Here is a 27,920-nt window from a genome sequence, read left to right as displayed (position 1 = left end):
GAATGGAACAGGGTGTGAAAACTGAAATATATGAGTTGAATAATAAAAATATGTGTTTGCTCAATATTGCAAACGGATATTCAATTTGCATAAATACATAATTTGTTGTTGATTATTATGGTGGTGTTGGTTTCTTTAGTTATGAAAACGAGTAGCATTTAATTTATTGATTCCCTGAAAAAATTGAATTGAATTATATAATTTTTTTATAATGGTATGTTTTAATTGTATTTTATATAAATTATGCGAATGGCTTCAACTTAATGAAGTAATTACATAAGTGTAAAGAACACAATTGACTTAGGTAGCTAATTAGAATCTTTGTAAGGATATGTTTAATCTTAATTAAGCACTTCAAGCCAATGAAGTATTAAAAAAAATCTCATACAGATAAGCCCGCGTATTTAGAATATGGCTCGCCCCACTCAATCTAACCTAAGAATCTCAGTGATTTGGAAACTAATAAGATCGCTTTCGCTGTGTCCGGATTCAGCAAGTGAGTCCTGTGGCCCGAAAACTGAGCAATTTCCGGTTTGTTTTACAAAGGATCGATGCCGTTTGCCAAAGGATCGACTGCTCCGCACAAAAGTTCGGGTTGCACTTGAGGGCACTTGAGCTTCGGAAGCAACTGAGGAATCGGGCTCCAGATTATCCCTGCATATCAAGTCCCTCAGCTTGGCCAGCACGGAGTACAGTATCTTAAGGCGCTTCACGATGCGCTTGGGATCCACTGGGACGTCCAGGTTGACCACGGCCTGGCACTCGCGCAGGATCAGAATGAGGTCCTTGTGCACCCGCTTGCCATCTTCACTGAGTCCCGAGTAATTGACGGGCAGCCGAAAGTGATCCACCACCACTCCGCCCCTCTGGACAATCAGCTTCAGATGGCTTTTGTCCTGTACGTGGATCCTCTCGCCCAGCATGTCCAGGTAGTTGTTGATCAGGGAGCAGCTATCGATGATTTCGTGGATGACGTTCCTAAAGATCAGCAGCTCCTGGTTAAAATGCTCCTGCAAGACCTCCGCGTGGTGTGCGGATGAAGTGGACTCTGGCAGCTGGAGAGCGGGCACAATGCACGCATCCAGGGATTCCAGTGAGGCCAGGCAGCTCCTGACAATCGTCTTCGTTTTGATGTCCTGCGAGAAGGCTATGGCCAGAACCCCAATCTGCTGAATGCGATCCATGTTCGTGTCGAATGCGGAGATTAGCTCCTGAGCTCCCGCAGGATCCCTTTGCAGTGCATCCTTTAGCTTCTCCACCGAAGCGTTTTCCAGATCTATCAGACTGACGAACAGCAAGTGCAGCAGCGCCTCATTGAGAAAGGATTCCAGGGCATAGAGGGCACGTTCCAGGGAGAGGGCCTCCAGCTTCCGATGACCACTGTTGGGCTCGCCCGCCTCCTCGTGGAAAGTGGCACATTCGGCGAGCAAGGTCTCGCACAAAGCCGTCAAAGCCTTCTTGTCCGAATGAATGGCCACATTGGCAAAGGCCAGGGCGTGGCGAACGATGTGATTAACTATGCTGGCCAGCTGGTAGGTGTCTTCCGTGAAGCTCTCTTCTAGAATGTGCAGCGAGTTGTTTCTCTGCTGGGCCAGCTTCTCCATGTAGTCATCCAAGTGGTCCAGAGCCAGGTCCATGAGCTCAACGAAGGAGTGATCCTCTAGGTTCTTGACTGGGGTCACGTTGCCTTCCAGTTGCGTCAAGGAGACGAGCAGTCGCCGCAAGCACCAGTCCAAGCGGTCGAGGAAGTGCTGCCTGGTCATATGCGGTGCCTCCATGCTGATGGTCCGCTCTAGGTGGGTGATGCAGGTTACCACCTGGGTGAGGCACAGGAAGATGGTCTCCACATCAAGGTTTGCGCCACTGGGCGCCACCTCCGGCAGCCTAGCCTTCAGATCGCTGGCGAAGTCCAGGAAAGTGGCGCAGAACTCGTTCAGCCAGCCAATGTTGCCGGTGCTGCTGTAGCCCTCTGCAATCAGCTCACTGCAAGTGTGTAATTGGGCCAATAGCTGTTCCATGCTGTTCTATCAGATGTGCTCCGGGAAACAGAAATGTTCAACTAAGTTCTGGCGGACGACGCAACACCTTTATATACTTTGCCAAGCGCACAGGTAGAAAGGACCTATTTTGGGGATTAAAAAACATCTGCCTGTTTTATTGCCATACCCGCGAAAATTCGCGAAATCCGCTACTTTACCTACTGGGGTTCCTGGAAAATGGGCGAAGAACGGCAAAGAACTGGTACTTTCCGTCAATAATTGTTTAGATTTAATTTTATGATACATACGCGCGCTAATGCACCCATGAGCTGGGCTTCTTAGATTAATCTAGCAAAGGACTACCCTAAAAGAACGTGACGGTGGCTTCCTTGGCCTCCGCCGACTCTGGCTTCTCGACCGGCTGGTGGACCCGCTTGTGCACCTTCAGGGTGTACTTGTCCACGAACGATTTCTCGCAGTCGGGGCAGGGGTAGCGCGGCCGGTCCGTCTGGTGGGTGCGCAAGTGGTGCTTGTAGGTGCGCTTGGTCTTGAACTGCTGGTGGCACACCTCGCAGATCAGGGCGTTCTCCTCGGCGTCGTGGCGCATCAGATGGTTGTACATCAGCCAGGAGAGCGAGAAGCGTTCGCCGCACTTGTCGCACTGGTACTTCTTCTTGTCCCAGTGCACCTCCATGTGGCGCAGGACGTTCCGCTTGTGCGAGAACTTTTTGTCGCAGTAGCGGCATTCAAGTTCTGTTTTGCCCTCGTGCAAGTTCATATGCAGATCGAGTACCTCGTCGTCCTTCACTTTCAAGCCACACACGTTGCAGGTGGCCTGCTCGCTCTTCTGGCAGGTGTCCGCCTTGATGTGCCGCTCGAGCACCTCCTGGCTGGAAAACATCTCGCCGCAGATATGGCAGGGTATCTCGGTGGTCTCGGTGAAGAACTCCTCCTCCGACGACGGCATGCTGTCGTCCGGCTCGCTGAACTGGAACTCCTCGTCCAGCATCTCCTCCTTCATGAATTCCTCGCACTCATCCTCCTCGCCCGGCTGCCTTTCGGGCTCCTTGAGGGCGGTGGCCTGGACGATCTTGAAGGCCGGCACCTGGACGCGGGCCCTCTTTGCCGCCTGTTGCTTGGTCTCCGCCTTGCCCTCCACCTGCCTGCAGCCGAGCAGTGCGTCCGCAATCTGGCGCTGCACTTGGCTGAGATTCCTCACCAGCCTGTCGTAGTTGAAGAGGTACTCCAGGCAGTCCCGGCAGGCGGCCGAGTTGGGCAGGAGCTCCAGCCGCTGGTTTATGATCTTCTCGAAGTATTTCAGTATATCCTTGATGGGCTTAAAGGTTCCTGGCACAATGCAGCCTGTGAAAAAGTCGGCTATCAGGACTTTCGAGTGCGGCGTAAGCGAACGTTACCTTCTATCAGCTGGAACACCCCCACGGACTTCTCCTTGCCGCAAACGAAGCAAAACGGACGCGTGGAGCTCATCTAGTCGCCGTGGAATCCAATCGAAAATTCGGCTTAAACAATTTAATTTGTGTATATTTTGTTGTGAACGCCAGAGCTGTGCCGATAGTGCCGATAGTATCGACTGCGTGCTGTCGGCGTAATCGATAAATTTGCTGTCACTGATAACAACGTTTTCTTTTTGAGTTTATTAATTATTACTAAAATATACTGAGTAGTACAAAAAACGTTTTCCCAAATGTACTAAAGAAATAACTGAATATTATAATTTTAATAGTATCGATACATAAGGTGAACGAGAATAAAAGTATCTGGTCACATTGCTGGACTAAAGCAGCGTTTTTGGAAAATTTGCCGGTTGGTAAGACATTAAATTCTGTTTTCAAACACTTTTCCACAATGAATCGCCTCCAACTGCTTTCCAAAGGACTACGACTGATTCACAAAATGTCCGAGGAAGCACTTGCCGGCGTGCCACTGGTGCACATCAGTCCAGAGGGCATCTTCAAGTATGTCATGATCAATGTCTTCGATGGAGGAGATGCTTCAAAGGCGGTGATCCGCGGATTTGCGGACTGCACATGGCATGGTAAGTCGGATCCTCATCACCCATCAAGTGCCCACTTAGCTTGGTTACTGTCCCACAGCCGACATCTTCGAGCGCGAGGAGGAGGTCTTTAAAAAACTGGGGCTGCGGGCCGAGTGTCCTGGCGGCGGTCGCATTGAACACAATCCCGAGAAGAAGTACTTGAAGGTCTACGGATACTCGCAGGTGGGTCTATTCCCTTGAGTAAAGGGGTCGCTGGGCAGTGGATGGACTGATGTATCTAACTACTTGAAAAATTTTCTGGAGTTCTAATCAAGTCTTTCTATTTAAGGGCTTTGGAAAAGCTGATCACGCGCAGACCAAACGCATCCTGGCCACCAAATACCCGGACTACACGATCGAAATCTCCGATGAGGGATATTAGCTGCAATCAACGAGAGAAGACTCCACATAAGCACACTGACATGAATTTATACCATTGGCTTTGATCCTGTGTGCCATGATTTTATTGGAAATGGCATTTAAAATTGAGAAATGCTCTGAAAGGCAGTTAGTCTGTAGCTTTGCAACTGCTCGCACTAAACCTTTTCGGATCTAAATTAATCAGTTTGTACACAAATTTCGTTTCTTTTCCTTTGGTTAAATAAAATGAAAATGTTCAAGTCATTGCGTCTGCTTCCTCATATTGTTTCTCCGTTTCGTAAGGCTTAGGAATATTCAATATTAAGATTTACAAGCCCTAATATACTTGGTTTTAGAAAAATGTTACTCAACCGATTTGATAAGTTTGGTAGGCGTTCCCCGGGTCAAGATAACCAAGGGTCAGAATCGTTATTTGTTGGTGAATATTCATACGCATGGCTTCACGAAGTATGGAAGAGTTATTGTCCGTGGCGCCGATGTTGACAATCACTGTGAGTTTCCACTGCTGGACGCTTAACCTTGAGCAGTCTTACAAATCCTTCTTTCAGTGGCGGTCTTCGACTCGATTTTGGAGGAGCTGGAACCCGAGGGCATATGTGCCAAAATCCTCGGTGGTGGAAGGATTCTCAACGAGGCAGAAAATAAAAAAATTAAGATCTATGGCACCTCCAGGGTAAGTAGAGGATCCTTGGTCCTTGAAGCACCGGCTAATGGTTCTTGATGGGTCTCCCTAGACTTTCGGCGGTGCTGATCACACAAGGACAAGGAATATACTTCAAGCGTGGACCACTTATAAGGACTTTAAGATAACCGTTAAACAATAAAGTTGCATAAATTTCGAAAATGGAAATTCAGTACTAATAAAAAGAAAATAGAATATAAAAGTAGCGCTCTTTCAATATTATTAAGGGGTAATCGAACAGGCGATTGTAATTGGCGGAATATGGTTGATATTTCCATTTCTGGAGAGAGTAGAAAGAAGAGTAATTTTGCATTTATAGTTTAGTTCATACAAAAATTTCTTTCACAAGATACAAGGGCTTAGTACTTTTTGAATGATCACATGTGCTCCGATTTTCGTGTCAGTCTTGAATTTAGCATACGACCGGAAGGCTTCTGACAAAATCAGTCTAGCTGGAGCCTTGCTACCGTTCATACCAGTTTCTTTTCGGAATATTTCATCTAAATTCCAGTGCGTTTTCCTAAAATTTTTCCAAAATGAAAACCTTGAATCTTTTGGCACCTGTTTCACAATTGTTGAAGCCCCTTCGAAGGCAAAGTTCTTCGCGCGTAAACGCCCTTTTGATAAATGTTCCTAGAGTTCAGCTTTCTAAAGGCAAGAACAAGTACCTTTTGATGATGATTCACATGCACGGTTTAACTAGGTTCGGCAGGACCATTGTAAGAGGATCCGCCTCCAAGGACCACGGTTAGTTCTAATAATCAGTATAGCTAATACGTGTTCTAATCGTTCTGTCGCCAGAGGAAATCTTTGAGGAAATCCAAAAGGAGATGGACAAAATTGGAATTTGCGCCAAATGCCTGGGTGGAGGGTTCATCAGCAACAAGGAGGACAAGAAAGTAATGAAAATTTACGGGTGCTGCAAGGTAAGTGGATGAAGTTGGCTACGATCAACCTGATTACTAAAGAGACTGCCTGCAGACTTTTGGGGAGGCGCCGCACGGCAGGACGAAGGACATACTGCTGTCTTGGACCAAATTCCAGCATTACAACATCATCTTGCCCAAAAAGAATCTGAACGCGTATCAGTGAAGGCGTTTGAAAGCTTGTTTTATTTTTCCTAACTGCCCTGTTGGCAATTTATAATACAACAAAAAATTAGTAAATACATGGCTACATATCGATTTGTTTTTTCGCTGGGTGTTACAAATTTTCAGCTTTTGATTTTGAGTTTCAGATCTGCTTTGTTGGTTAGCAGCCAAAGTTCAAATTTGGAAATTGAACCAGATCACATCGTCGATAACCGATAGCTGTGCAATCGGAGCCTTCTTCAGGGCACGGTCACACTGCCCCGAAAGTGTAAATAAATTTCAATCAAATATGAATTGCTGCATTTGTCAATTCTCGGTACGCGTACCGAAGGACATTCACACCGATACCGTCGGACATCCGCCGGTGCTGATCAGCGAACTGGTACTGCAGTGCACCCGGGGCACGAATTACGTCCTCACGGAGGAATCGTCGACGATCTGCAAGAAGTGCTGCGAGAAGCTCGCCAGATACCACAAGTCCATACAAATAGCGCGCAAGCTGCGAGGGGAGATCCTGGAACTGATCCACAGTCCCTACATGTCCAAGGACCACAAGCAGACCTCCTACAAAGAGGACGATCTCGACCGAGAGACCACCATAAGCAAATTCGATGGGAATATTGAGGAGGCACAGCAACAGGACGAGGAGGAGCAGGAACTGGAGAGCGTGGGCACCACCGTCACCCTGGTCGGTCCCGCCGGCATCGTGGAGGAAGTGGCCGAAGAGGAGCACACCTTCATTATCAAACAATCAGAGGAGGAGGATGAGTTCCACTCCGTAGACTTAGAGCTAGATATCGACAACGAGATTATCATTAACGAAGAGGAAGCCCACGAGGTAGAGGAGGTGGCCCACGAGATAGAGGAGGTGGCCCACGAGATAGAGGAGGAGGATCTGTTGCCACATGACAAGCAAGAGGCCCAGGAGGAAGACTTTTTTAAGGAAGATACCATGAGTGACTTTGACGAACATCTGGACGGCGCAATAGAGTACATAATATCCGATGGCGAGGACCAGGAGCAGGACAACGAAAGCTCCGGCGAATACACGGTCAACATACAATGCCCCAGCTGCCCGGAGAAGTTCAGCAGCCGGCGCGCTTACAATGTCCACACGAAACGCGAGCACTTTCCCGGCTACGTCTGTGATCAGTGCGGCAAGACGCTGCAATCGTACTCCGGGTTCATAGGGCACCTGCAGAACCACGAGCCCGTGAAGCAGTTCGCCTGCCCAGTGTGCCCGGAACGCTTTAGCCGCAAGTTCCGGCTGAAGCACCACATGGCCTGGCACTCCGGCGAAACGCCATACCAGTGCGATGTCTGCTCCAAGCGATTCGTTCACAAGGTGGCCCTGTACAAGCACAAGATGATCCACGACAGCGAGACCAAACGGCTGGAGTGCCAGGTGTGCGGCTTCAAGACCCGGACCAAGGCTCACTTGGAGCGGCACATGCGATCCCACACGGGGGACAAGCCCTTCGCCTGCCCGGTGTGCAACAAGCGCTTCTCCCAGATGTACAACATGAAGGCCCATCTGCGGGAGCACGAGAGTCCCGGAACCAACCGCCATCGCCGCTTCCACTGCTCCAAGTGCACGCATACTTTCATCAACGAGCAGAACTATGATGCCCACGTTCAGAGAGACGACTGCACGCCAGTTTAGCCCACTATATTGAATATATATAATAGATAATTATATATTGTGTAAGGCCCAACCCATCATCGACCATCATCGTGATCACCACCCAACCGAATGCAAGCGAAATCATTTGGATCATTACGTTCTATCCATGTACTTTTTTATTAAATCTATATGCATTTTGCTCACAAATAAAATATGTTTGATATAATAAATTTATCCGTTACTTGCATATTTCTGCGGTTATTTCAGTTTTCTTAAAAAAATATGTATAGTAAGTGTGTGTGTATGCATTAACTTATTTGAATAAATCAATCGATCGACCTCGTCCGTTCCGGCCAAGGGCCAATAAACCACCCACCCATTGTATTCCAGTATTGGTCGCTGCTGGACTGATCGAGCCCCAAATGAAATGTGCCTAATGGTAGATCGGTAGATGCAATTGACGCAATTACAATACATTGTATAAATACATAAAGTTAAGTGTGTATGCTGTGCTATAGATATACAAAAATAAAACAGATTATCTTTTGATTTTTTGTCGAGTTGAATAGAACTTTGTTAATATCATCATATCATCATCATAAAATGCACATTACAAAAATATTAACAAAATTTATTGCAGGCAGTCCGTAGTTAGTAAAAGGTAACAAACAAATCCCAATCGAGGTAAACCCATAAATCTTCCTAATAATGTGATTTTGTGCAGTAGTTCCTAAAGATCTCAGTCCCTGGCTGCGGGACTGAAACGCTTTTCGGACTCTGAACGTACGGCCGCCAAGGTGTGAACATAAAGAGGATCGTTCTCTCCTACCAATAGCTCCGAATATTCTCGTTATGGATTTACAAACGTAGAACCAACCACCACCTTTGTTTGGGTGGCTGGTGAATAGATCAGTTTTTGTTGTACAGAAAAATACATTGCCCCCGCAGAGAGTAGTTTGTGATGCTTACAAAAGCCGGTCGCCCGTACATATATAGCTTTTGATTTGTCGGAAATAGCTTCTCCAGTTGCTAGCTCTAAGATGCGTACACTTGGTGCGTTCGTTATCGTATTCGTATCTTGCCGAGTGCATCAGTGCACCAAGCCACACTCACGATTTGCCTTAATACAAAATCTACGCTAAATGCTTAATATTAATCGGATGGCTTGACAAGACCCATCGCTTTGTCTCCGAATAGCGGCAGTATGTCGGAGTCGTTAACAATCTCTTCCTGAATCACTGGACTGTCCGGGTCCTCGCAGTGCGTCTTGAAGAAGAACCTATGGATGCCACAAATTAGTTAGTAAGCATTGAGTTCGTCGAGTGTATAAGTAGATTTTACCTAAAGTGACCTCTTCTGGGCAGATAGTCCTTAAACTGACGCAGGGTTGGCTGAGTACCGGGTATTTTTATCCTGTACGGCACTGGCTCCTCGCAGAACGAGAACACCACGATCGTCTCCGGCGGCTTGGCCGGCAGAGGCGGTGGCTGGTGTGGCAGGCTGATGCTGCCGCCACTGCTGCTGCTGCTGAAGGAGGCCAGTGGCTGTTGCGACAGGTGCTGCATCGGCGGTTGGGCGTATCGACGAGAGCGCCGCGGCTCGTCTTCCAGTCTTCGTTTCGCCTCCTCCAGTTTCGAGGCCGTGCTAGAGCCAGATCGAGAACTTTAGCGGATTTGTTTGGTTAGTGGGTGGTGGGGTTAGTATTGAAGCCAATTTGACCTACCTCGCATCTTTGTACTTGGTAACAGTGTCGGCCGAGAACATGCTAATGCCACTGTCTGTGTTCATGGAAGGCCATTTGTTTGTCAACTTCCTCGAGCAGGAACTGTGATCCGGCATGGACTTTGAGTGCTTCATTGAGTGTCCGCCTGTGGGTGGATTTTGGTTTAGAAAATTGTTATTCCCTTAATCGTTCTGTTAGGCTTACTTAGACTCATGGCGCCATCGCTGACCATTCCGGAATCGTGGGTGGCTGTACGTCGGCGCGACGGTATGGGTGGGCAGGGCGACATCGTTCCCGGCGAGCGGTGCGGCGTTTGGTCCTTCCACACCCGCGACACATGCTGGTCCAGAATGTCTTGGTCGTTGTCTTCGTCCAGTGCAAACTTCTCTCGTATCGCCTCGGCGAAGGCTCGATCGCTGGCACTGGATCTTTCGTTGGTAAGCAGAGCAGCACCGGGATTTCTCTGTTTGGAAATTTAGCATAGTGTGGTGTTTGGTGCTTTTAACCTATTCATATCCTAAACTTACCTCGCGAGCTCTTTCCTCCAGGTCTCGCTTTCGCTTCACTTCCTCCAACTTGGGTATCAGCAAGGACACCAGCTCCTCTTCCTTCAGTGGTCTGTGCTCGTTCGAATGTAGTCGTTGTGTGCGAGGTATCACCTGTGAATCAAACTAATTGATGGAGATCAGTCCATCGATGATCGTTTCTCCTTTTACCTGAAAGGTGTTGGTCTCCTTGTTTGCCATCGCGCTCTGGCGGATCGCCTTGCTCTCCGTGGAGCTGTGTCTGCGTTGGATGTACGGGCGACCGTCCCTGAAACGAGGAATCGTTAGTCAGTCAAGCTGTGAATTGGTCTCCTCGTTCCGCGTGTCAGGTATTCATCCCAATTGGATCTTTAGGGAGACGGCTTCTCTACTGGCGCTCCTACTCACATGGAACAGCTGGAGATCGACATGGTGTCGGAGTCGGTGCGCCCGCCGGAGCTAACGCTGGCCCTCTCCGAATCAACCCGCGAATTCGGCACATAGGAGGTGTTGGTAGTGCTTGGATTGTACACGTAACCGTGGGCACTACTCGCATGCAGATCGGACCAGGAACACACAGTTTCCATGCAATGGCGCCCAATTGTATGATCGTGTGTATGTGGGTGGGGGATTCGTCAAGATCCACAAACAAAAATGTTCAAACAAATAAGGAAAACGCAGTGTATATTCATCGAGTCAGTGGTGTAGAGGTAATCATATGTACAATGCATATGCGGGTGGTGTTTGAAGGTCCAATGAGTGTGGTGGGTGGTATATAGTATATAGTATATAGTATGCGGGTGGGTTCGTGTTTTTGGCGTGCGTGTTTTTGTGAGAGTTCATGTACATATGTAAAAAATAAAAGAAACAAATATAACAAATTAGGAGTTAATCACAGAAAATCATCATTAACAATAAAGAACTTAAACATAAACATAAGAGTAAGGTGGATCTCGTGTGGTTTCTATATTCTATTTGAGGATCTTCTAAAGAAAGTTTAACTATGACTTGCTCGATTTCGTTATATACTAGCTTATATACAACGTAGCCTAAGTTTTGTTATCCACCAACGGTTAGAGTGGGCAAAAGAGAGCTGAGCTGACTTACCCAGGAGGTCGGATTTCCAGTCTTCTTTTCTGAGTTGCTATTAGTAGGTCCCGCGTGAGGCGAATCGGGTAGTCGGGCGCTCGCGCACCCGCGCCCACAGATCCAGAGCCGAGGGATCCGCCGCCCTCCTGCATCTGCACCTTCTCGAAGTCGTCGCAGAGCGACAGCACCGAGTCCTCGTGCAGCGTGGGCAGCGTGGAGCTGCGGGGCAGTGTGTCGGTGGCGCTTATTGAGCCGCTGGAGCTGGCCGAAGTCGAGGGACCGTACACACTGCCGCTGGCACTGCACGTGCCAGCTGGCGGCCCGCTCACGCTGCTCACCGGCAGGTTGATGAAGGCACCGGGCGGCACCAGCTGCGGGAGCTGCTGCTTGCCGGACGCGGTGGTCGGTGGCAGGGCACAGGCACCCGCTAGGCTGCTGCCGCCGCTGCCACTACTCCCGGCACTTCCCGATCCCGTGGCGCCGCTGCTGGTGCAGCGCTCCTGCTGGGCGGACATCTGCTGGATGTAGAGGATGTACATCTCGGAGCAGAGAAACGTGGGGTAGATGTTGTCGCGGATGGTGACCTCCACATGGCGCTGCATGGGATCGAATATGTGTGGGCTGAGCGGGATCTCGGGATTCGTCTTGATGGCCTTGATCTGGGCGCGCAGGTCATCGGAGATGGACAGCTGACTCTTGCGCAAGAATCTTTAGCAAGTGGGGAAGGGCGGCAAGGTAAGTGCTTCACCATTGAGCATTTGGCATTCTTCTAAGCATTCCACTCACCTGTAGATGGCTCCGATTATCTGCTTGATTTTCTCCGGATCCGTCTGCTGCTTGAGGCCCTCGCAGGCGAAGTAGAAGTTGAGGTGGTCGTTGTAGGCGGGCGCCTCCTCCTCCACGTACTTCTTAAAGAGCTCGACCCCATCGCGGTCCTCCAGCAGGTGGTTCAGCGTCCGGGCCCAGTTCAGGTAGGATGGCGACGAATTCTTCGAGGTATCTGCTACCCCTTCGGTCATCTGAGAAAAGGTATGATTATGCTATATCGGACTTCCATGTACAATGATTCCACTGGTCTAAGCACCTTTTTAACACGGCTCTCTTCTCCGGGTACTGGTGGTCGTGGGCCACTACACTCATTATCATCATGTTTCCGGATTCCCGATGGATGGCCACTCATGCCACTCTAAATTGGCTTCCCACGACAAGCGATCGCTGCTAAATATTTACCTAATATTACGCTTAAGTTACCAGTTACGATCAACGAACGTGTTCTCGGTTTCAAATCACAAACGCCCGTATTTTACAAATAGCTGGGACATGGAAGATGCGCTCGTTTGCGAATTTGGAAGGCAATTAGACAAGGCCTGCAACAAAAGAAGCACAAAGGATTGTATAAGTGGATGTATTCTTCGTGTGACTTCAAGAGGAATTCCAGTTCTGATTAAGGCATAATATCAATAGTATATCAAGTCGTAAGTAAAGTGTATTTGCATGAAGTTTAAGGAATGCACAACTGACTACTCTAGTGGCCCACTTTTGCATCTCAGGATCGCAATTTGCGGTGCAGGTATCGAAATCGAAACCGCACTGGTAATTGGAGCCGTAATGGGCATGGGAAATCCTCAAGGATGCGGATGCGAAGCCAGAATGAATGACCACTTGGCGGCGACGGCTCCTTCGCCTTTCTTCACAAAGGAGGACGCACGCAAATCGGCAAAGTGAGGAGCGGAATCGAATGGCGGCCATTTTGAGGGCGCTTTTGATTGGTTGACGTTATCGACCAATGCAGCAGTCGGGGCGCATGGCAAAGGGAGAACGGAAAGGCAAAAGGACAATAATCCATTATGTACAAAATTTGAACACAAAATACGCACACACTCACTCGCTTGCCACTCGGGCACACACCCCAATAAACCCATGCTAAACTCGGGGATGGTGGCAAGGACTCCGCTCCTTTAAAGTCCCCGGCCGCCTCCGGATTCCTCGAGCTGTCTGACGCGTTCGAGAGCAGGCGGAAACTAGAAAGTAAGCATCGCGTCGCGCTTTTGGTAAATCAAAAATATTCCCTTTTCTTCGTTGTTCCTTTTCCCTCCCCATTTGCAATGAGCACTGCTCAGGGCTGGTTGTTCAGCTCTTTTCCGGTTGAAAATCAATCTAAATGGTGGCCAAGTACAAATGAAACGCATTTGAAAGCTAAAATAATGATATAAGCTGATGATTAAGTACTAGATCTTGTAGCGAATCAGCTCTAAATCATTTAATCATTTATTCAAAATATTTAATTCCCTTATTTACCTCCACTTCGTTCCATTCTCTAACTATCAGATTAAGAACAGATTTACTTTAGGAATACATCTATTATATGTAGATCTATAGGATTTCTAACCATATAGCTAGCTTTTTAGCTGCTGAAATCGGTCATCACTGCATAAGTTTGCCGCCAACAACAGAGCAGCGACAAACACAACAACAAGATGGCACAAAGGACATGAGCAGAGCCTGGCGAGAAGTGGAGAGCAGAAGGGTTTGGGTTTGGGTTTGGGTTTGGGTTCTGGTTTGGCTATGAGCCTGGGCAGCACTTTCCTGCCAACCATGACTTACGGACTCACATACACAGGCGGCGAGCCGATGAAAGGGGATGAAAGCTGCTCTTGTTTGTTTTCGTTGTTTTGAGCAGGCAGGCAGGCAGGGCCGGGACAACTGGGGAAGCGAACAGCCAACAAGCATCCACAAAGCGATAGCGCCGGCGGAGAGCCAAGGAAATTCATCAAAACGCCATTTGCATAGCACTCCATTACGGCAAAAAGAACAAAGAAAGGCACAATTAAAACGCTCGGCACCGCAAAGGAACGCGGCGAAGGACTCGGGAGGCGGCCTGGCGATGGCGGCGCTTTCTAGGAGTAGGACAGCCCACGGCTCGGCCACTTGAGGCCCACATCTCCCCCGTGGCCAAGGCATCCGCTGCACAAAGACAGCGCCAAACAGCAGGGGAAATCGGCACCTCTTTGGTGCATCATTTCGCCATCTCACCAACCTGGCATCCTTTTGCATCCGTTGCATCCTTGCAGCGCATGCCGCGCATCTCAGGACTAACAAGTGCCATCGCCGACATCAAAGATTCGGCTCGACCTTAATGGCGTAATTGCTACTGAAAGCCCCGTAGCTGCTTTCTCTCGGGTCACAAAGAAAGTTAGTTGCCGGCGCCTTTTAAGGCCACCGCGATGGCGAAATGGAGAAATGGCGAAACGGGTTGCGGAACATTCATCCAAAAGAGGGAATTACCTTTGACTGATGCGAGTGGTTGCCTAAGCGGTTTCACAATCACTCAAGGAATACTTAAAACGGCTACAACTTTTCCAAATTCTAAAACTTGCAATGGTTCTTGGAACTAAAGAAATGCCATGCTCTTTCTACTTACATAACGTACTAAGCGTATTTCATAAACTATTTTATGCTTAAAACTGGCGAGATCAATTATTAGTTCAAAGATAAAAGGATATCTTGCTCTTTTGTACAAAACTAAACTAAGTTTAGTTTTATCTAACCAGGAACTCTACGATTTTAAAGTAAAAGTCCATGCTACACCACATGCTTGTTAAAAAAGATCCTAATAAATATCACTTATCATCATAATTAAATATCATAAAAATCTACAAGTCCAAGATAGACTCTATAGAATAGTAAGCTAAACCAATTCGTTGAACTATTTATCCAAATTAGATAGGAAAAAGGGTTTTAAACAAAGTTTAGAAGGATAACGACATTGTTCAAACCCAATTTTACATTGTTTGCCAATCTGATTGAATGTATCTTGGAAAAACCAGGAAAAGAAAGGTGTTTCGCACAAAAAACTATAGTTAAAGTGAGACAGGAGTATTTGGCAGTTAATTTCAATTTGATTTGCATAATAATGTCTTGATCCAGCCTCCTGCTAAACTATTTAAATGTGCCGCCGGTGAATGGCTACTATCTAAAGCCCAAAACAATCCTATTGAGAATCGTGTAAACTGTTTTTGGAAGCCATGAAGACATGGTCTCGCCCGATAAACGAATGGATTACAAATTGAAGGCACTCGGAGTTAAAGTTCAACCCCCGGCGAAGCAACTGGCAGCAACTAGTTTGTTTCATTGTTGTGCGGATGCAGTTGAACGGAAATTATGAAATAATTAAATAAATCCTTATTGATTTTGCTGCGAGCGAATGTTGAGCCGAGGAACAACAATGAAATATGAGCAGACCCTCTCGAGGGCAGATGATGATGATGATTTTTCTATCCCTATTAGATTGCGTACGCCTCGCCGGATAATTCTTTCCATTCTTTTCAAGTTATGAGTTCCGATGATTGGCAGGTAAGTCTAGCGTGAGATGAGGGCTTCCCATCCAGTCGCATGCCGGAGGCTACAGCTACTGCTCTGCCCAGGGTTTCCCTGCGAACGGTTGCCCAGGTGCCCAGTGCCAGGAGCCCTCGAAGGATTTGGCTTAGTTTCCTTTCAACCGAAGGATCTCAATACCGCAGGTATGCTGCGGCCCAACGCATGACACTAAATCACCTTTGATGCATCCACAATGCCGCGACAGGTTGCTCACTTCGGATCCGCGCGACTTTTCGGATTACTATCGCCACTAATTGTTGACAAATCTCGCCACGAGCCACGGAGCACAGGGATTCGGTGACAATGCCTTGACAAGCGGAAAGTCAAACTGAACGAGTGCCCGCGTCCCGAGCTGCGATTATGAATCCGAATCCTCCTCCAGCGTTGACAGCGATGGCAGATTTCACCCTGCCAGCCACGTATGTGCGCCCATGCCGAGCAGCCAGAGTACATAAACCATTTCGGGGTTGCGCTTCCTGGCCAGTCCTCCACTGCCGCATCCTCCGCTTGATCCTCATCATCGTGCGCACCCACCCACAGCCTCTTCCATTCACAATTGTTGCATGCGGACAGCGAGTATGGCGCTTACGTCGTTTATGTACGGAAATCGAACTTAATCGGTGAGCACATCGACACTCAGGGAAAAATCTAGTACTTCAATACCTAACTATTTGGGATTGAGAAAGTGGGTTGTAATCAATTCAACACGATACTGGAATATACAAATTGTAAATATTCTTACTTCACCATTATCAATCAACGATTAGAGCTCTTGAGTTCTATAAGCCAGATTGTATCTATATCGCAACTTGTAAAACTGAAAAACGAACAATGGCTTACTTTTTGGTAAGCTAGTTACGAATGTATACAGCTTAAAAGTTGCTTTATCACTTAAAAATAGTTTATTTACGAGCAATTGAACAATCTGAGACCCTCAAACAAACTTAAGCTTTCTGTACTGGACTGCACTTTGATTCTGAAACTCACTATACATGTTTGTGTTTTAAGAACGAATACAACCATTTCGAGGATTTTTTCTTAGTGGAGGACTACTGCCCCTTGAATATCCCGACCAGCTGTTGATGGACTGCCCTGCGGAGGAGCAGGAGTGCGAGTGGCGGTGCTGGGACGACCTCCAACATGATGATGCTCCATGTACATTGTACAACAGCACACAAAGGATGTTCTTTTCAGAGTGTCCGTGGTTGCGGCGGAGCAAGCGAGACGGCAGCAGGCGAATAGGAGTCATTGTGTGCAACCAATATGCGCAGGTCCAGATTGAGTCCCCAGACCCTGGTCCCCCCATTCTATGCCCTGCTGCCCAAGCCCAGACCAAATCCTGGCCCACTGCCAGAGTGGCAAGGCAAAGGAAGGACCAGACGCCCGCCCGTTCTTATTGTACATAAACAGAGCAGCGGAGTTGGGTTCGCATTGTAGTCCTTCCTGAAAGCCGAGGGGTGGGGCAAGGGTTGAGATGGAAGACCCACCTCCGGAGTCCGATTCCTCCCCTAAACACAAATGTGGAAATTATTTTCGAATAAGTTTGAAAACAATACGAAGGGAGGAGCGACCGGCGGCAGCCTCGTTTGTTTCTAATGAGGTTAAGACCGCCATTGCTCAACCAACCGCCCGATGAACGGCGTCTGATGGCGGTCTAGACTCCACGCCGGCATGGTCTGGCCCGGCAAACTGGGGGAAACACGGGCACTACTCACTGCGGCTGCGAGTATTGCCGAAGGTCAATAGTGGCACTTTGTGCGCGGCAAAAGTTGCCAGCACAGGCGGAAAAGTTCAGCGCGGAAGCGCCTACTTTTCAGGTGCAACGCCCATTACAAGGACACCGAAGGACCCGAAGGATGCACTTGGGCGCGGTCAACTGTTGCTCCTCTCCGAGACAACGGAAACTTATTCAATTCCTTAATCAGAGTGCTGCAGCCCAATAAACAATAGTGAAATCATGGTATCCTTATTGCACTAAGAGGATTTTTCAATTGAGTGAAAAGGTAGTTTCCGAATAATAACCAATTAAAAAGGATTTATTAAAACCCTTCAGGATGTCATGATTATTAGGTTTCGAGAAATGGAAAAGGACCTAAGTATATCAATGTAAATCAGTTTTTCATACTAGTTTATATTTCTGAGATTCTCGCATGCAATCGTAGTTGTCTTAAACTTCAAAACCATTGACAAAGTAAAAATAAGTTGTATACTCACATATGTAATTTGCATAAAAAATTCAACATGAAATCAGGGGAAGATATTGGTATTCCGAATGGTTCCAGTTGTTCCTGAAAGAATAGTGAAATGAAGAAAAGATTAGATCAATTGAAATCATTTTGAAATAAGCTAAGACAATATATAATACTAAAATATTTGTTCGAAAGACTAAGGTTGTAAACATATAGTTAAGAGTTTGGAAAAAAAAAAGATTAGAGCCATTGTTATCCATTTGGTATAAATTTATGTTATATGTTAAAGTTAAAGTTTTATCTGAAGACTAATGTTTCTAGCCTTACCAAGCATTATGGGATAGTTAAAAAAATTATGAACACTTTTACTCTGTTTTAAATATACATATATATAAATAAATGTATATAAAATATGTATATATAATAGGCAAGCTTTATACATAAGGATATTATCAATTATCAATTGGGAGAAAAGAGATTTGGCCATTGGGTATATTTTTGTTCGCCAAGAAAGTAAGTCCAAAACAATGAAAATAATTTTAAGAAAAATCTTTAGTCTCGTGCATCTCATAAATAATCATTCAAACCAAAACATAATACAAATACCATAAATAAATTAAACAAAAAAACTTTTTTATATGCCAGTCATAAATATTGCATCAAAGATAAAATTGGAAGGTATTTTAATAGAGATAAAATTGTATAAATATTATTTTTGGCTCAGCTTAAATAAATTTACATTTCAGAGCCCAAATCGAATTAGTTTTCAACACAGCGAACTTTAAATCAATCAGTAGCAACCACCCAAGTGCCTCCTTTTTTTCAATAAGCCATACATATTGGATTTGTGGGGGAGAAAATATTTCGCGCACGGGTGCATCCAATAAACGCCTAAATAAATCTAAAGAATGCTTTGAATATAAAGGGTGATAGAACACTAACCGATTAAACTCAAGTGAGAAATGGCCAACGCTTGAGAACATATCAATCCATAGCGCTGCAAGTCCTTTAAGATGGTTGAATCTTTTTATGTCCGGTTTGTAGAAATGTTTAACTACACGCTTCACTTAATTACTCTTATTCGCATAAATTCCTATTTACGTAGCTTATATTACAGTTGATGCAGTACATTCAGTACCTGAAAGAAGAGGATGTGTAAATTGTTAAATAGGTAACATTGTATATTATGGATATGAATGCAGGATGATAATATAATTATGTTTTACTGTTTTGTTAATTAATTGATTTGTTAATGAAGTTAAAAGATATATACAGTTTCTATGGGATCCCATTGGCACATACACCTCAGAAATAAATTAAATGTGCTGCAAACTAATTAATTGAGCAATATTTTAGTTGGATGATTAGAATTTGCATGGCGTTCTAAATGACTTTTTCAATGATCAGGTATCATCCTTCGATTTAATGAAATATACATTTCATAAAGTTACTATTATTGCAAAATATATGCTCACATTTCTTACAAAGGATCATTCAAATTACTATTAATATTTGAGATATTAGTTAGACGTGAATAAATTGTCTAATTCCAATCATTTCCCTTGATACAACTAGATCATTAATCAGACTTATGTTGTGCCTTTCTTAAAGTATTAATATTAGTCCTTAAGTAAGTTGTGCAAATCCAATAATCCACAAACTGCGTAAGAAAGTAATAGCATTAGTTATGGATTGTGCATGGGAATTCCAAGAGCAGTACTCACCCTTAGATTCGTGTATCCTCGGCTTCACTCAATTGGGATGGCAGACGACTGATCCTGGCGCAGTCCTGACGGCCCTGGCTCCAATCTTCGATGGCGGTGACGATGGCAATGGCGATGACGAGGTGGGTTTGGACGGGTGTAATTTGATTGTAGCTTTAACGGCTGGACGCTTCGATTTCAATTGCAACTTAGCTTTCAATTTCGATTTCAATTTCAACTTCAATTTCGATATCGACGAGGATGCTTTCATTTTGATTAGTGTGCTCAACGAGAGGGACGCGTGACTAACAATTAATGGAAGGACGATTTGTGGAGTTCAACAAACAAGCAAACGTAAACAAGAGAGTGTGGTTAACAAGGCGCTGGCACGATGACCGGACTAAATGCTAAACAAGGCTGCAGATCCTCTCCTCGCGCACGGATCCCGATCCTCTCCTCTGCTCTCCTCAACTCAAGTGGGCTGGCCCGAGGGCATATCCTATCCTATCCTATCCCGGTGTCTGAGCTGCCTGCTGTAAACAATGGCTGTATGTCTCTTAACTTAATGCTTCGCCAGGAGCAGTCATCCTCGTCCGCTGGCAACTTTGGGCTCTCCGCGGGGAGAAAATCGTGCTGAAGCGCCGCCCTCTAGAGCATTTCGGCGTCTCCGGGCTCCTGCACTGTGAGAAATCTGTGCTCGGTGGCCTTTCCACTCAGTTCTGCACCATTTGTGCACTTTTCCGTCTGCTGCTTCTTTATTTTGTGTATTTTGTTGCTGTTGCCTCCGCTGGTTGTGGGTGCTGCTGCTGTTGCCGTTCGATTTTCATGGACGTATCGCTGCGGGCCGCTGTGCGCCGAGTCTCCGGAACGCGCACACTCTTTTAGGGCTCCGTGGCGCCGCTTATTCAGTGGTAAATAATAGATTTATTGAATGGCAAAACAAAATGTAGTTCGACACAAATGTTAGACGGCGAGACGAACGATTACATGCTAGAGTTGCGTGGTTCGAAATCGAACTGGTTCGATAGCTCGCCTCGGGGATGCCAACTGGATTGCCAACACTGCGAAAGGTGGCAGCTCGACTTGGGGTCACCTTGTGGTTCGCGTCCGCACTTATGTTGCGCTACAAGGCCTACAGGTGGCGCCAGGGATGATAGAAGGGTAGATAGGTTTTCTATTTTCATCGACTGGAAAGGCAGCAGCACTCACAGCTTCAAATTCAAATCTTTTATTGTCGAACAATTCTCGAATTTCGTATTCAGCATGGACAAGCCTCAGTACGCTCGCGTGGTCGAGATCCTTGGACGCACTGGATCCCAAGGGCAGTGCACCCAGGTGCGGGTGGAGTTCCTCGGCGACCAAAGCCGCCAGATTATTCGGAATGTCAAAGGACCTGTTCGCGTGGGCGACATCCTGTCGCTGCTGGAAACTGAACGCGAGGCCAGGAGACTGCGCTGATGTATGAATTACACCTGTTTGATTTCCCAAATCAAGTTAATAAACGATTTTGTTTGTTCAATTTTTAAATCCCAAACTATCGATTTCCTATCGCTAAGCTATCGATTCTTGCCATCGCAGCCCTAACAGCTGTTTGTGTTGATTCCGATTCCGCGAGACACTCGGATACAGATACTCACGCTCAGATACTCAGTTACTCAGCTACTCAGATACTCGTTCGCAGCGGACGGCCGAGCTGAGATACTCGATCGCGAGCTTGTTGTTGCCCCAGCCAGGCGAAAGTGAAAACGGAACGCCCAGATGAACGCCGAATAAATCAAGCGAAGTAGCAACAAATGCGGGAAATGTGAAAATGCGCGCGGCAGTGGGTTGAAGCGAGACGGGTAGAGCTAGAGAGATGCCCGTTTGCCCGCTGTGCGTGTGTGTGTGTGCAGCGGCGGCCGTAGCAGCTGCTGGTATGTGTGTGTACCGCAAGTGCAGGAGCCTGCATTGCAAAAACAAAAGCGAGTGCGAAAAGAACAGCAAACAGGATTAAAAGTGACGGATTCGATTCCCCGGGGAATCCTACCAATTAGTGCAAATTCCGAAATGCACGGAAAAGCGAACGAAAGCTGCGAATTCGTTACACTGCTGCACTTGGACTTTTCGGGGCGCTCTGAAAAATCGATTGACCGCAAGGAAAGTGGCGACCGCGAAATAATGCAGGCATTGGGCTCCTTCGAGGCAGCTGCACTGCGCGAAAAGTCCAGCAAAGGTGAGTGCGGACAGCTAGGGCAATTAAAGCAACAAAAGGCCAAAGATTGTCGTTAAATTCGATCCATAAAAAGTGGGCGAAAAAACAATGCAAAGCGTACGGCGCATTTGCCTGAGTTTTCGTGTTTGTTTGTTTTGGTTTTTTGCCTTCGCTTTCGGCACGTCAATTTTCGCCACTTATTTCGTAACAACTAAACCGAAAATACCTGTTCGTTCCACGCCCCCTGCCACCGCCCACCTCCCACCGCCCCCCGACACACCCAAAAAAAAAGTGCTTGCATTTGCGAATAGAGGTGGTTCCTACACCGGAAGAAATTACTGCCTGCGATTTAATGTTATTATTCTAATTAAAAAGCCTATGCATTATGAATATTTCATTCATAAATAAATCAAAGTCAATGAACTTTTATCTGTTGCTGCAAGCGCTCATTTATTCATAGAAACTAGCTTAAATGGTGAATATTTCATTCGGTTTTCCAACTTCAAAATCACTTTCTAAGTGGTATTCGAAACTCCGCACAGTGTACTGCTATTCCTAGACCTTTCATTGCCTGAATTTCAAAGTCGCGTTCAGTCGTCAGTCAATTGGCCCACTTACAATTTATTAATAAAGGGACCGGGTCATTAATGTTCATTGATTTTCCGCACTTAAGTGCGTCAGATTGACGTTACCAGGAAACATGGTAATTAGTGGCCCCTGGCACAAAGGGGCGTGATTAGCTATTCCGCCGGAGTGAGAGTCCTGAGATCGGGAACTCCACTCTTCCACTGGCTTGGATTCGCAGTCAGTATAGTATCACATCTCATTCGTAATAGCACATTCCAGGGAACTTCGCATGTGACTTGGTTCTGGAATGTCCACTTGTGAATCGAAACTGCTTTCAACTGGCGGCAACGTGACTCCAAAGCAAACTAGTTAGGTTTCGCGGAAAAGCTGTAAAAACTACATACATATTATTTGCAGTGCCTCATTTTCAAATATCGTTTTTGGTTCCTCATGTGAGTAGTTAAGGCTCGGGGGAATTTTTAATGTTTATACAGATACATACTTGTATGTAGCTTATTACTTAGTTTCGACCTTGAACAACATCGCTGATATGAGCTAATTTCATTATTCTCCTCAGAATAAAGTGCGCTTCATATGTGTAAATATGAAAAAGTACATACACAGGCACGTTTATGTTGTATAGAAGTCTCGCACGTTACTCATGGTTGGTGGAATCATCTCTTAACTCTATAAGATGATTACAGCACAGCTCCAAATGGGTCACTGCGATTGCATCCAAAAACGCCCCCAAAAACATCACAGCAAACTTGCTGTGATGTTGCATGATTCTAGTGACTAGTGGCTAGTTGCTATAGTGGGTATTATCTAGTTCTTTCCCGATTCTGCCACACAATTGCGCTTCCTCGAGGCAAAGGCGTTCCACTTGTGAAATTTCGCTGAGCCGCCCGCCGACGAATCTATTTTTACGCCAATTGACGCGAGGCCGCGGATTTGTGATTTCAGAATTGAGATTTCAGACGCGTTCCGCCCACTCGGCAGGCTCTCTCGCCTCCACGCGACGTCCATGTGCTCCTCCACTCCGACCCGCCATGTCCACACATCGCCATTCATCTGGCGAGCTGTGAGCCTCCGACGCTAATTAAACTCAAGTGCCCAGTTCCAAGTGCCCAGTGCCCAAGCACGGATCCCACTCGTTACCCTTCTGATTAGCATTCCCATGCCGAGCTCCATTGTCCGCTCTGGAGAAACTGATCTCATCGGAGACAGGGCCCAACAGCCCAACAGCCAGCCTATATAAAAGATATTCCATCTTAAACTTACTTCTAAATTATGTTGGATTCCTTCACAAACAAAGCGAAAGTTTTATTGTGGTAGTATGCTTCTGTATAGAAGGTTATCATCTATGAAAGCATTCGAATCGTAGGAATGTACGTACTATCAATAGCTCAACTAATTCCAGATGACGAGATGAAGGCGCTCACCCAGTGAAGAGCCAGCAGTTACTCGAATCCGAGGAAGCGAGGAGCGACGAGATGTCGAAAATGAGGGGTAATTGTAATTGAATCGAGTTTCCGGCTTAGAAAAGCCAGCCTTGCTAAATCCATTAAATGTTTGCCATTGAATAGGTCGCATTCTGATCCCACTGCCCAATACCGGAGCGATGGGTCGCAAGCGCAACAACTTCTACATGCGGAGTCTGTTCCTGCTGGCCCTGGGCATTTTCGGTCTGCTCCAGTACAACAACTTCAATTATCGTAAGTAATAGGCGCCAGCAGCTCGCATCACCAGGTAAATCTTTACTTCTGTTGCAGTGGACTCGCGGGACAATGTGCTGGGCGACGCGGTGACCAACGACTCGGACGACGCCATCCTGGCCATGGTGCCCGCCACCCTGCACAAGTATCTGACGCCCCACTCGCGCAATCACAGCGCCTCGGGAGCAGGAGCCCTCAACGGCGCGGGTAAGCCTTCAGCGAGTTAGCCAAGATAATGAGATAGTTTAACTGGATTCGAATCACCCTCTAGCCCTGCTCCTGAATGCCAGTAGTCCGGGCGCAGCTACTGCCAGCACCATCAGCTTCGACGTGTACCATCCTCCGAATATCACCGAGATCAAGCGCCAGATCGTCAGGTACAACGACATGCAGATGGTGCTCAACGAGGACGTCTTTGGACCGCTGCAGAACGACTCTGTGATAATCGTGGTCCAGGTGCACACGAGGATCACCTACCTGCGCCACCTGATCGTCAGCCTGGCGCAGGCCCGGGACATTTCGAAGGTGCTGCTGGTGTTCTCGCACGACTACTACGACGACGACATCAACGACCTGGTGCAGCAGATCGACTTCTGCAAGGTGATGCAGATCTTCTACCCGTACTCCATTCAGACGCATCCTAACGAGTATCCCGGCGTGGATCCCAACGACTGTCCGCGAAACATCAAAAAGGAGCAGTGCGTATTGGCCATCGCTATATGTATGGCTATTTCTATAAGTATCCCTCGTTCCAGAGCTCTGATCACCAACTGCAACAATGCGATGTATCCCGATCTCTATGGCCACTATCGGGAGGCGAAGTTCACGCAGACGAAGCACCATTGGATCTGGAAGGCCAACCGGGTGTTCAACGAACTGGAGGTGACCCGCTATCACACAGGTGAGAGCAGAGAGCACTCTGAATAAGTACTATGCCATACTTAACCATTCAATGTCCACAGGACTGGTGCTGTTCCTCGAGGAGGACCACTACGTGGCCGAGGACTTCCTGTACCTGCTGGCTATGATGCAGCAACGCACCAAAGACTTGTGCCCCCAGTGCAACGTGCTGTCCCTGGGCACCTATCTCAAGACCTTCAACTACTACACGTACCACAGCAAGGTGAGCGGCGGAGCAGGGTGTTCCAGTGCCCATAAGTGCTAGCCCATCTTATGTATATCCTTCAAGCTTCCGTTGCTACAGAACACATTCATTCAAAGCGCATCCAAGCCATCCATTGTCGGGAGTCGGATGGCCAGCCAGAAGGGGCAAGGAGTTGCCCTAATGGCTACTGGCCACTCGATCATAGACCCACACGCACACACACACTTGTGTTTAAGCTCACCATCTGACTATTGTAATTTACCATTTGTATCTGTTCTATTCCGAATTCTGGCACGCAGACTAACAAGAAATCCTATGCTTCCTCGCTGATCTCGACAAACAGTCTATTAGGATACAATAGGAATAACAATAGAAACTCTGTGCAATTAGCTGTGTCGTCCTCTTACTCCTCCTCATCATCTGCGCAATCACCACCGCCATCCAAAGTCTATGTGGGCGACACATCTGACAACCAGAGAGCCAGTGACTCCAGTAGCAGGCGGGGCAACCTCATCAACACTGTCACCGACACAGCCACAGCCACCGCCGCCACATCCGACACCAGCAATAACGAGCAAAGTAGCCATAGCAGCAGCAAAAATGGTGCACAAACATGGAACTATCATGTCCTGCCGTCATTGTATTCCGTCTATCAGAAGGTAGCGACACCACCGGACTCCTGTCCAAGGGCTCCCGGCTAACCACCGCACCAGCCGCTCCCAGCTGCTCCCAGCTCCTCCGTATCATCCCACCCGATCCACCCCGATCCACATCCCTGTTTGCGTAGCTAGTCGGTCCCCGTTTACCATTCTTTGTTGCATACGCTCCATCCATTTACGCTTTGGCAATATGTTCTGCATGATCTGTTCTATCCTGTATACGCTATCATCCAGTTGGCAGCGATGGGAAATGAGTGAACTATTGGAACGGCCAATCCAACTCCTCTGAAGCTATCTAAGTAATAGCTGCCCATCGCTGCCTCCATGTTGTAATCGTTGTGTTTAATTGTACTTGTCTATGTGTCTGTGTTGGCATGCCACATCTCTGCCCCAATCCGCTCCTGATCGCGATTCCATCTACCAGCTGCACGCCCGCGTACGCACCGCGAAGATCGACAGGCAGAGCATCGTGAATGACTATCGCAAGGTATTTGGTATGGCGCGCACTGTACTCACTGTACCACCCCCGCAAATCCGGCTTAAGCACTTTGAATCCGCCTAGTGGTTAGTCCAGGACGAAGACGGAGCAAGTGCCCGTGGAGAGCGGAATCCGAACGACGCGGAAATTTGAAATTTGCATGCCTCCACTCCACCCCCAACCTTACCTTTTGCTAATCCGTTTTCTATATTGTTGCTTGCCCCATTATTTTGTGCATTGTGCTTGGTTGACCTGGTTCTTCTCTTCGGCAGGTGGAGGTCATGCCCTGGGTCAGCAGCAAGCACAACATGGGCTTCGCCTTCAATCGCACCACCTGGTCGAACATCCGGAAATGCGCCCGCCACTTCTGCACCTACGATGACTACAACTGGGACTGGTCCTTGCAGCACGTTTCGCAGCAGTGTCTGCGGCGAAAGCTGCACGCCATGATTGTCAAGGGGCCGCGAGTCTTCCACATCGGAGAATGGTGAGCATGTGGACCCCTGTCGTCCAACGGAGCGCCATAGTAATTCGTGTCCTCCTCCCTTCCAGCGGCGTTCATCACAAGAACAAGAACTGCGAGTCCAACCAGGTGATCTCGAAGGTGCAGCACGTGCTGCGCATAGCCCGCAACTCGCACCAGCTCTTCCCGCGCTCCCTCACCCTCACGGTGCCCAGTCTGATGAAGAAGTCGAAGCTGCGCAAAGGCAACGGCGGCTGGGGCGACATGCGGGATCACGAGCTGTGCCTCAACATGACGCTGGCCACGAGGTAAGGCCGGGGAGCCCACGGAATGGAAACCAATCAGTCAGCAGCAAGGAAGCCTAGCTAATAGCGTTATCTAAGTAGGATTATTAAGCAGTAGTCTTAGTCACTGTAAACGAACATTCAGCAAGTACTCTGCATTAGCTAACTAACCGAAAATAATCAAAGGCCAGAAGGCAGAAGCCGGAAGCCAGAAGGCATGAGCCGGAAACCGGAAACCGGAAGCCAGAAGCCCAAAGACCCTCGCCTCCGGCGCTGCACAACTCATACTATAAGTAACCCTCTAGTCACACATTCAATTGGAATCGCCGTGTTGTTGCAACCTCCAATCTTGTGCCGTTCGCCCTTCAGTTTGTCGATCATCACTGGAAGTGTTTAGGCTCCGTCCAGATCCAAAGATCGACAGAGTTCCAAGCGACGGGGCGGCAATCCTTCAAACTGAAACCAGAAACTAAACCTACGAATACTAGCGATAGACCATACACATACATACATATGTACTAACTCGTATCCCCAGATTGTGCCGAAGCCGTTTCGCAAGCGGCCAATTAATTTGAGTCTAGATCTAGAGGCAGCAAATCGCATAAACTAGTCATAGCAATGTATTACAGCACATGCGCTATAATACATCATAGATCAAACTTTTGATATATCTACGAGCCTACGTTTTAAGCCTGTACATAGAGGAATTGCGTTGTATACATCACATAAGGTCTTTTTATGATATTAACGCGGAACTAATGTAATTTGTTATTTTTTAATCGTTAGTCCAAAGCGCTTTTATGTATTAGGAATTTTGATTAATCGAACGAATAATCCTAGTGAATAAACGCCAAGTAAATGCTCTACCAGTATAGACTTTAAAAACCAAAACAATGTGTTTCATTCGCCTAAGAATTGCACTTATCAGCGTTCAAAAGTGGCGCCAAATGCACCAACAATCGATAAATATCGATAGCCGGTATTATCGAACTGCCCGTGCGTTGCTCAACACAGGCAGCTGGTAGTTTTTGAAATATCAA

At 47.1% G+C, this 27,920-nt stretch overlaps 9 protein-coding genes, 1 long non-coding RNA gene and 1 other non-coding gene across 23 annotated transcripts; 7 read left to right on the top strand and 4 right to left on the bottom strand.

Moving 5' to 3' along the window:
* Positions 1-208: 208 nt before the first annotated feature.
* On the bottom strand, positions 209-3,561 carry Sry-alpha (Serendipity alpha). 2 transcript variants are annotated; one of them, NM_001316561.1, is made up of 2 exons: positions 3,395-3,561; positions 209-3,341 (listed from the first exon to the last, which is right to left on the bottom strand). In NM_001316561.1, the coding sequence occupies exon 2, from the start codon at positions 2,016-2,018 to the stop codon at positions 426-428; it is 1,593 nt and encodes a 530-aa protein (NP_001303490.1). In that variant the 5' UTR covers positions 2,019-3,341; positions 3,395-3,561; the 3' UTR covers positions 209-425. The 2 variants fall into 2 exon arrangements, with proteins under 2 accessions (NP_001303490.1, NP_524580.1); NM_079841.3 differs by lacking the exon at positions 3,395-3,561 and having other exon boundaries at positions 209-2,063.
* Positions 209-3,561, bottom strand: Sry-beta (Serendipity beta). Of its 2 annotated transcripts, none has more exons than NM_001316522.1 (2): positions 3,395-3,561; positions 209-3,341 (listed from the first exon to the last, which is right to left on the bottom strand). In NM_001316522.1, the coding sequence occupies exons 1-2, from the start codon at positions 3,465-3,467 to the stop codon at positions 2,344-2,346; spliced, it is 1,071 nt and encodes a 356-aa protein (NP_001303451.1). In that variant the 5' UTR covers positions 3,468-3,561; the 3' UTR covers positions 209-2,343. The 2 variants fall into 2 exon arrangements, with proteins under 2 accessions (NP_001303451.1, NP_524579.1); NM_079840.3 differs by having other exon boundaries at positions 2,249-3,341.
* Positions 3,562-3,746: 185 nt separating this feature from the next.
* On the top strand, positions 3,747-4,658 carry janA (janus A). Of its 3 annotated transcripts, none has more exons than NM_206588.2 (4): positions 3,747-3,807; positions 3,874-4,035; positions 4,094-4,218; positions 4,325-4,658. In NM_206588.2, exons 2-4 carry the CDS (start codon positions 3,894-3,896, stop codon positions 4,415-4,417), a joined length of 360 nt encoding a protein of 119 aa, NP_996311.1. In that variant the 5' UTR covers positions 3,747-3,807; positions 3,874-3,893; the 3' UTR covers positions 4,418-4,658. The 3 variants fall into 3 exon arrangements, with proteins under 3 accessions (NP_996311.1, NP_788763.1, NP_788762.1); NM_176586.4 differs by having other exon boundaries at positions 3,764-3,803; NM_176585.2 differs by lacking the exon at positions 3,747-3,807 and having other exon boundaries at positions 3,816-4,035.
* On the top strand, positions 4,552-5,296 carry janB (janus B). The gene is made up of 4 exons (NM_057236.5): positions 4,552-4,693; positions 4,752-4,907; positions 4,965-5,089; positions 5,151-5,296. The coding sequence occupies exons 1-4, from the start codon at positions 4,642-4,644 to the stop codon at positions 5,238-5,240; spliced, it is 423 nt and encodes a 140-aa protein (NP_476584.2). The 5' UTR covers positions 4,552-4,641; the 3' UTR covers positions 5,241-5,296.
* Positions 5,297-5,549: 253 nt separating this feature from the next.
* ocn (ocnus) lies at positions 5,550-6,277 on the top strand. The gene is made up of 3 exons (NM_079839.3): positions 5,550-5,845; positions 5,900-6,024; positions 6,080-6,277. Exons 1-3 carry the CDS (start codon positions 5,635-5,637, stop codon positions 6,188-6,190), a joined length of 447 nt encoding a protein of 148 aa, NP_524578.1. The 5' UTR covers positions 5,550-5,634; the 3' UTR covers positions 6,191-6,277.
* A 132-nt stretch (positions 6,278-6,409) lies between these two features.
* ZIPIC (Zinc-finger protein interacting with CP190) lies at positions 6,410-8,040 on the top strand. Its single transcript, NM_143508.2, has one exon. It carries the CDS (start codon positions 6,479-6,481, stop codon positions 7,850-7,852), a length of 1,374 nt encoding a protein of 457 aa, NP_651765.1. The 5' UTR covers positions 6,410-6,478; the 3' UTR covers positions 7,853-8,040.
* On the bottom strand, positions 7,969-20,438 carry Axn (Axin). 7 transcript variants are annotated; one of them, NM_170457.3, is made up of 13 exons: positions 19,440-20,438; positions 18,658-18,853; positions 17,741-17,814; positions 12,234-12,516; positions 11,936-12,168; positions 11,168-11,857; positions 10,469-10,606; positions 10,253-10,349; positions 10,064-10,195; positions 9,741-9,999; positions 9,537-9,681; positions 9,155-9,475; positions 7,969-9,092 (listed from the first exon to the last, which is right to left on the bottom strand). In NM_170457.3, exons 4-13 carry the CDS (start codon positions 12,327-12,329, stop codon positions 8,966-8,968), a joined length of 2,238 nt encoding a protein of 745 aa, NP_733336.1. In that variant the 5' UTR covers positions 12,330-12,516; positions 17,741-17,814; positions 18,658-18,853; positions 19,440-20,438; the 3' UTR covers positions 7,969-8,965. The 7 variants fall into 7 exon arrangements, with proteins under 7 accessions (NP_733336.1, NP_001138126.1, NP_001263097.1 ...); NM_170459.3 differs by having other exon boundaries at positions 8,361-9,092; positions 9,155-9,457; NM_001144654.3 differs by lacking the exon at positions 10,469-10,606.
* On the top strand, positions 8,373-8,740 carry asRNA:CR44045 (antisense RNA:CR44045). Its single transcript, NR_074065.1, has 2 exons — positions 8,373-8,474; positions 8,541-8,740.
* Positions 16,408-17,062, bottom strand: lncRNA:CR46111 (long non-coding RNA:CR46111). Its single transcript, NR_133482.1, has one exon. It is a non-coding gene; the product is annotated as a long non-coding RNA:CR46111 (long non-coding RNA).
* Positions 20,439-20,631: 193 nt separating the features above from the next.
* RpS28a (Ribosomal protein S28a) lies at positions 20,632-20,935 on the top strand. Its single transcript, NM_143507.2, has one exon. It carries the CDS (start codon positions 20,682-20,684, stop codon positions 20,874-20,876), a length of 195 nt encoding a protein of 64 aa, NP_651764.1. The 5' UTR covers positions 20,632-20,681; the 3' UTR covers positions 20,877-20,935.
* A 123-nt stretch (positions 20,936-21,058) lies between these two features.
* Mgat2 (Mannosyl (alpha-1,6-)-glycoprotein beta-1,2-N-acetylglucosaminyltransferase) lies at positions 21,059-27,767 on the top strand. 3 transcript variants are annotated; one of them, NM_001276167.1, is made up of 10 exons: positions 21,059-21,630; positions 23,597-23,685; positions 23,763-23,891; positions 23,949-24,098; positions 24,163-24,589; positions 24,647-24,792; positions 24,854-25,014; positions 26,080-26,142; positions 26,406-26,620; positions 26,686-27,767. In NM_001276167.1, exons 2-10 carry the CDS (start codon positions 23,670-23,672, stop codon positions 26,906-26,908), a joined length of 1,530 nt encoding a protein of 509 aa, NP_001263096.1. In that variant the 5' UTR covers positions 21,059-21,630; positions 23,597-23,669; the 3' UTR covers positions 26,909-27,767. The 3 variants fall into 3 exon arrangements, with proteins under 3 accessions (NP_001263096.1, NP_651763.4, NP_001014684.1); NM_143506.4 differs by lacking the exon at positions 26,080-26,142 and adding an exon at positions 25,296-25,655; NM_001014684.2 differs by lacking the exon at positions 26,080-26,142 and having other exon boundaries at positions 21,059-21,331.
* The last annotated feature ends 153 nt before the right edge of the window (positions 27,768-27,920 follow it).

The sequence above is a fragment of the Drosophila melanogaster genome, chromosome 3R (genome assembly GCF_000001215.4).
Source record: "Drosophila melanogaster chromosome 3R".
Lineage (NCBI taxonomy): Eukaryota > Metazoa > Arthropoda > Insecta > Diptera > Drosophilidae > Drosophila > Drosophila melanogaster.
Note: the sequence above shows the minus strand (reverse complement) of the source record. Positions and strands in the feature narration are given on the sequence as shown.

Bases quoted from the DNA above. Each gene is read 5' to 3' on its own strand.
- janA (NM_176585.2), top strand. From the start codon at position 3,846: ATGAATCGCCTCCAACTGCTTTCCAAAGGACTACGACTGATTCACAAA. The intron at 4,036-4,093 runs GTAAGTCGGATC...ACTGTCCCACAG, and splicing joins TGCGGACTGCACATGGCATG to CCGACATCTTCGAGCGCGAG. The intron at 4,219-4,324 runs GTGGGTCTATTC...TTTCTATTTAAG, and splicing joins AGGTCTACGGATACTCGCAG to GGCTTTGGAAAAGCTGATCA.
- janB (NM_057236.5), top strand. From the start codon at position 4,642: ATGAAAATGTTCAAGTCATTGCGTCTGCTTCCTCATATTGTTTCTCCG. The intron at 4,694-4,751 runs GTAAGGCTTAGG...ACTTGGTTTTAG, and splicing joins TCATATTGTTTCTCCGTTTC to AAAAATGTTACTCAACCGAT. The intron at 5,090-5,150 runs GTAAGTAGAGGA...GGGTCTCCCTAG, and splicing joins AGATCTATGGCACCTCCAGG to ACTTTCGGCGGTGCTGATCA.
- ocn (NM_079839.3), top strand. From the start codon at position 5,635: ATGAAAACCTTGAATCTTTTGGCACCTGTTTCACAATTGTTGAAGCCC. The intron at 5,846-5,899 runs GTTAGTTCTAAT...TTCTGTCGCCAG, and splicing joins ATCCGCCTCCAAGGACCACG to AGGAAATCTTTGAGGAAATC. The intron at 6,025-6,079 runs GTAAGTGGATGA...GACTGCCTGCAG, and splicing joins AAATTTACGGGTGCTGCAAG to ACTTTTGGGGAGGCGCCGCA.
- ZIPIC (NM_143508.2), top strand. From the start codon at position 6,479: ATGAATTGCTGCATTTGTCAATTCTCGGTACGCGTACCGAAGGACATT.
- Axn (NM_170457.3), bottom strand. From the start codon at position 12,329: ATGAGTGGCCATCCATCGGGAATCCGGAAACATGATGATAATGAGTGT. The intron at 11,858-11,935 runs GTGAGTGGAATG...CACTTGCTAAAG, and splicing joins ATAATCGGAGCCATCTACAG to ATTCTTGCGCAAGAGTCAGC. The intron at 10,350-10,468 runs GTGAGTAGGAGC...TCCTCGTTTCAG, and splicing joins TCGATCTCCAGCTGTTCCAT to GGACGGTCGCCCGTACATCC.
- RpS28a (NM_143507.2), top strand. From the start codon at position 20,682: ATGGACAAGCCTCAGTACGCTCGCGTGGTCGAGATCCTTGGACGCACT.
- Mgat2 (NM_143506.4), top strand. The intron at 23,892-23,948 runs GTAAGTAATAGG...CTTCTGTTGCAG, and splicing joins GTACAACAACTTCAATTATC to TGGACTCGCGGGACAATGTG. The intron at 25,656-26,405 runs GTAGCGACACCA...TCTCTTCGGCAG, and splicing joins TGTATTCCGTCTATCAGAAG to GTGGAGGTCATGCCCTGGGT.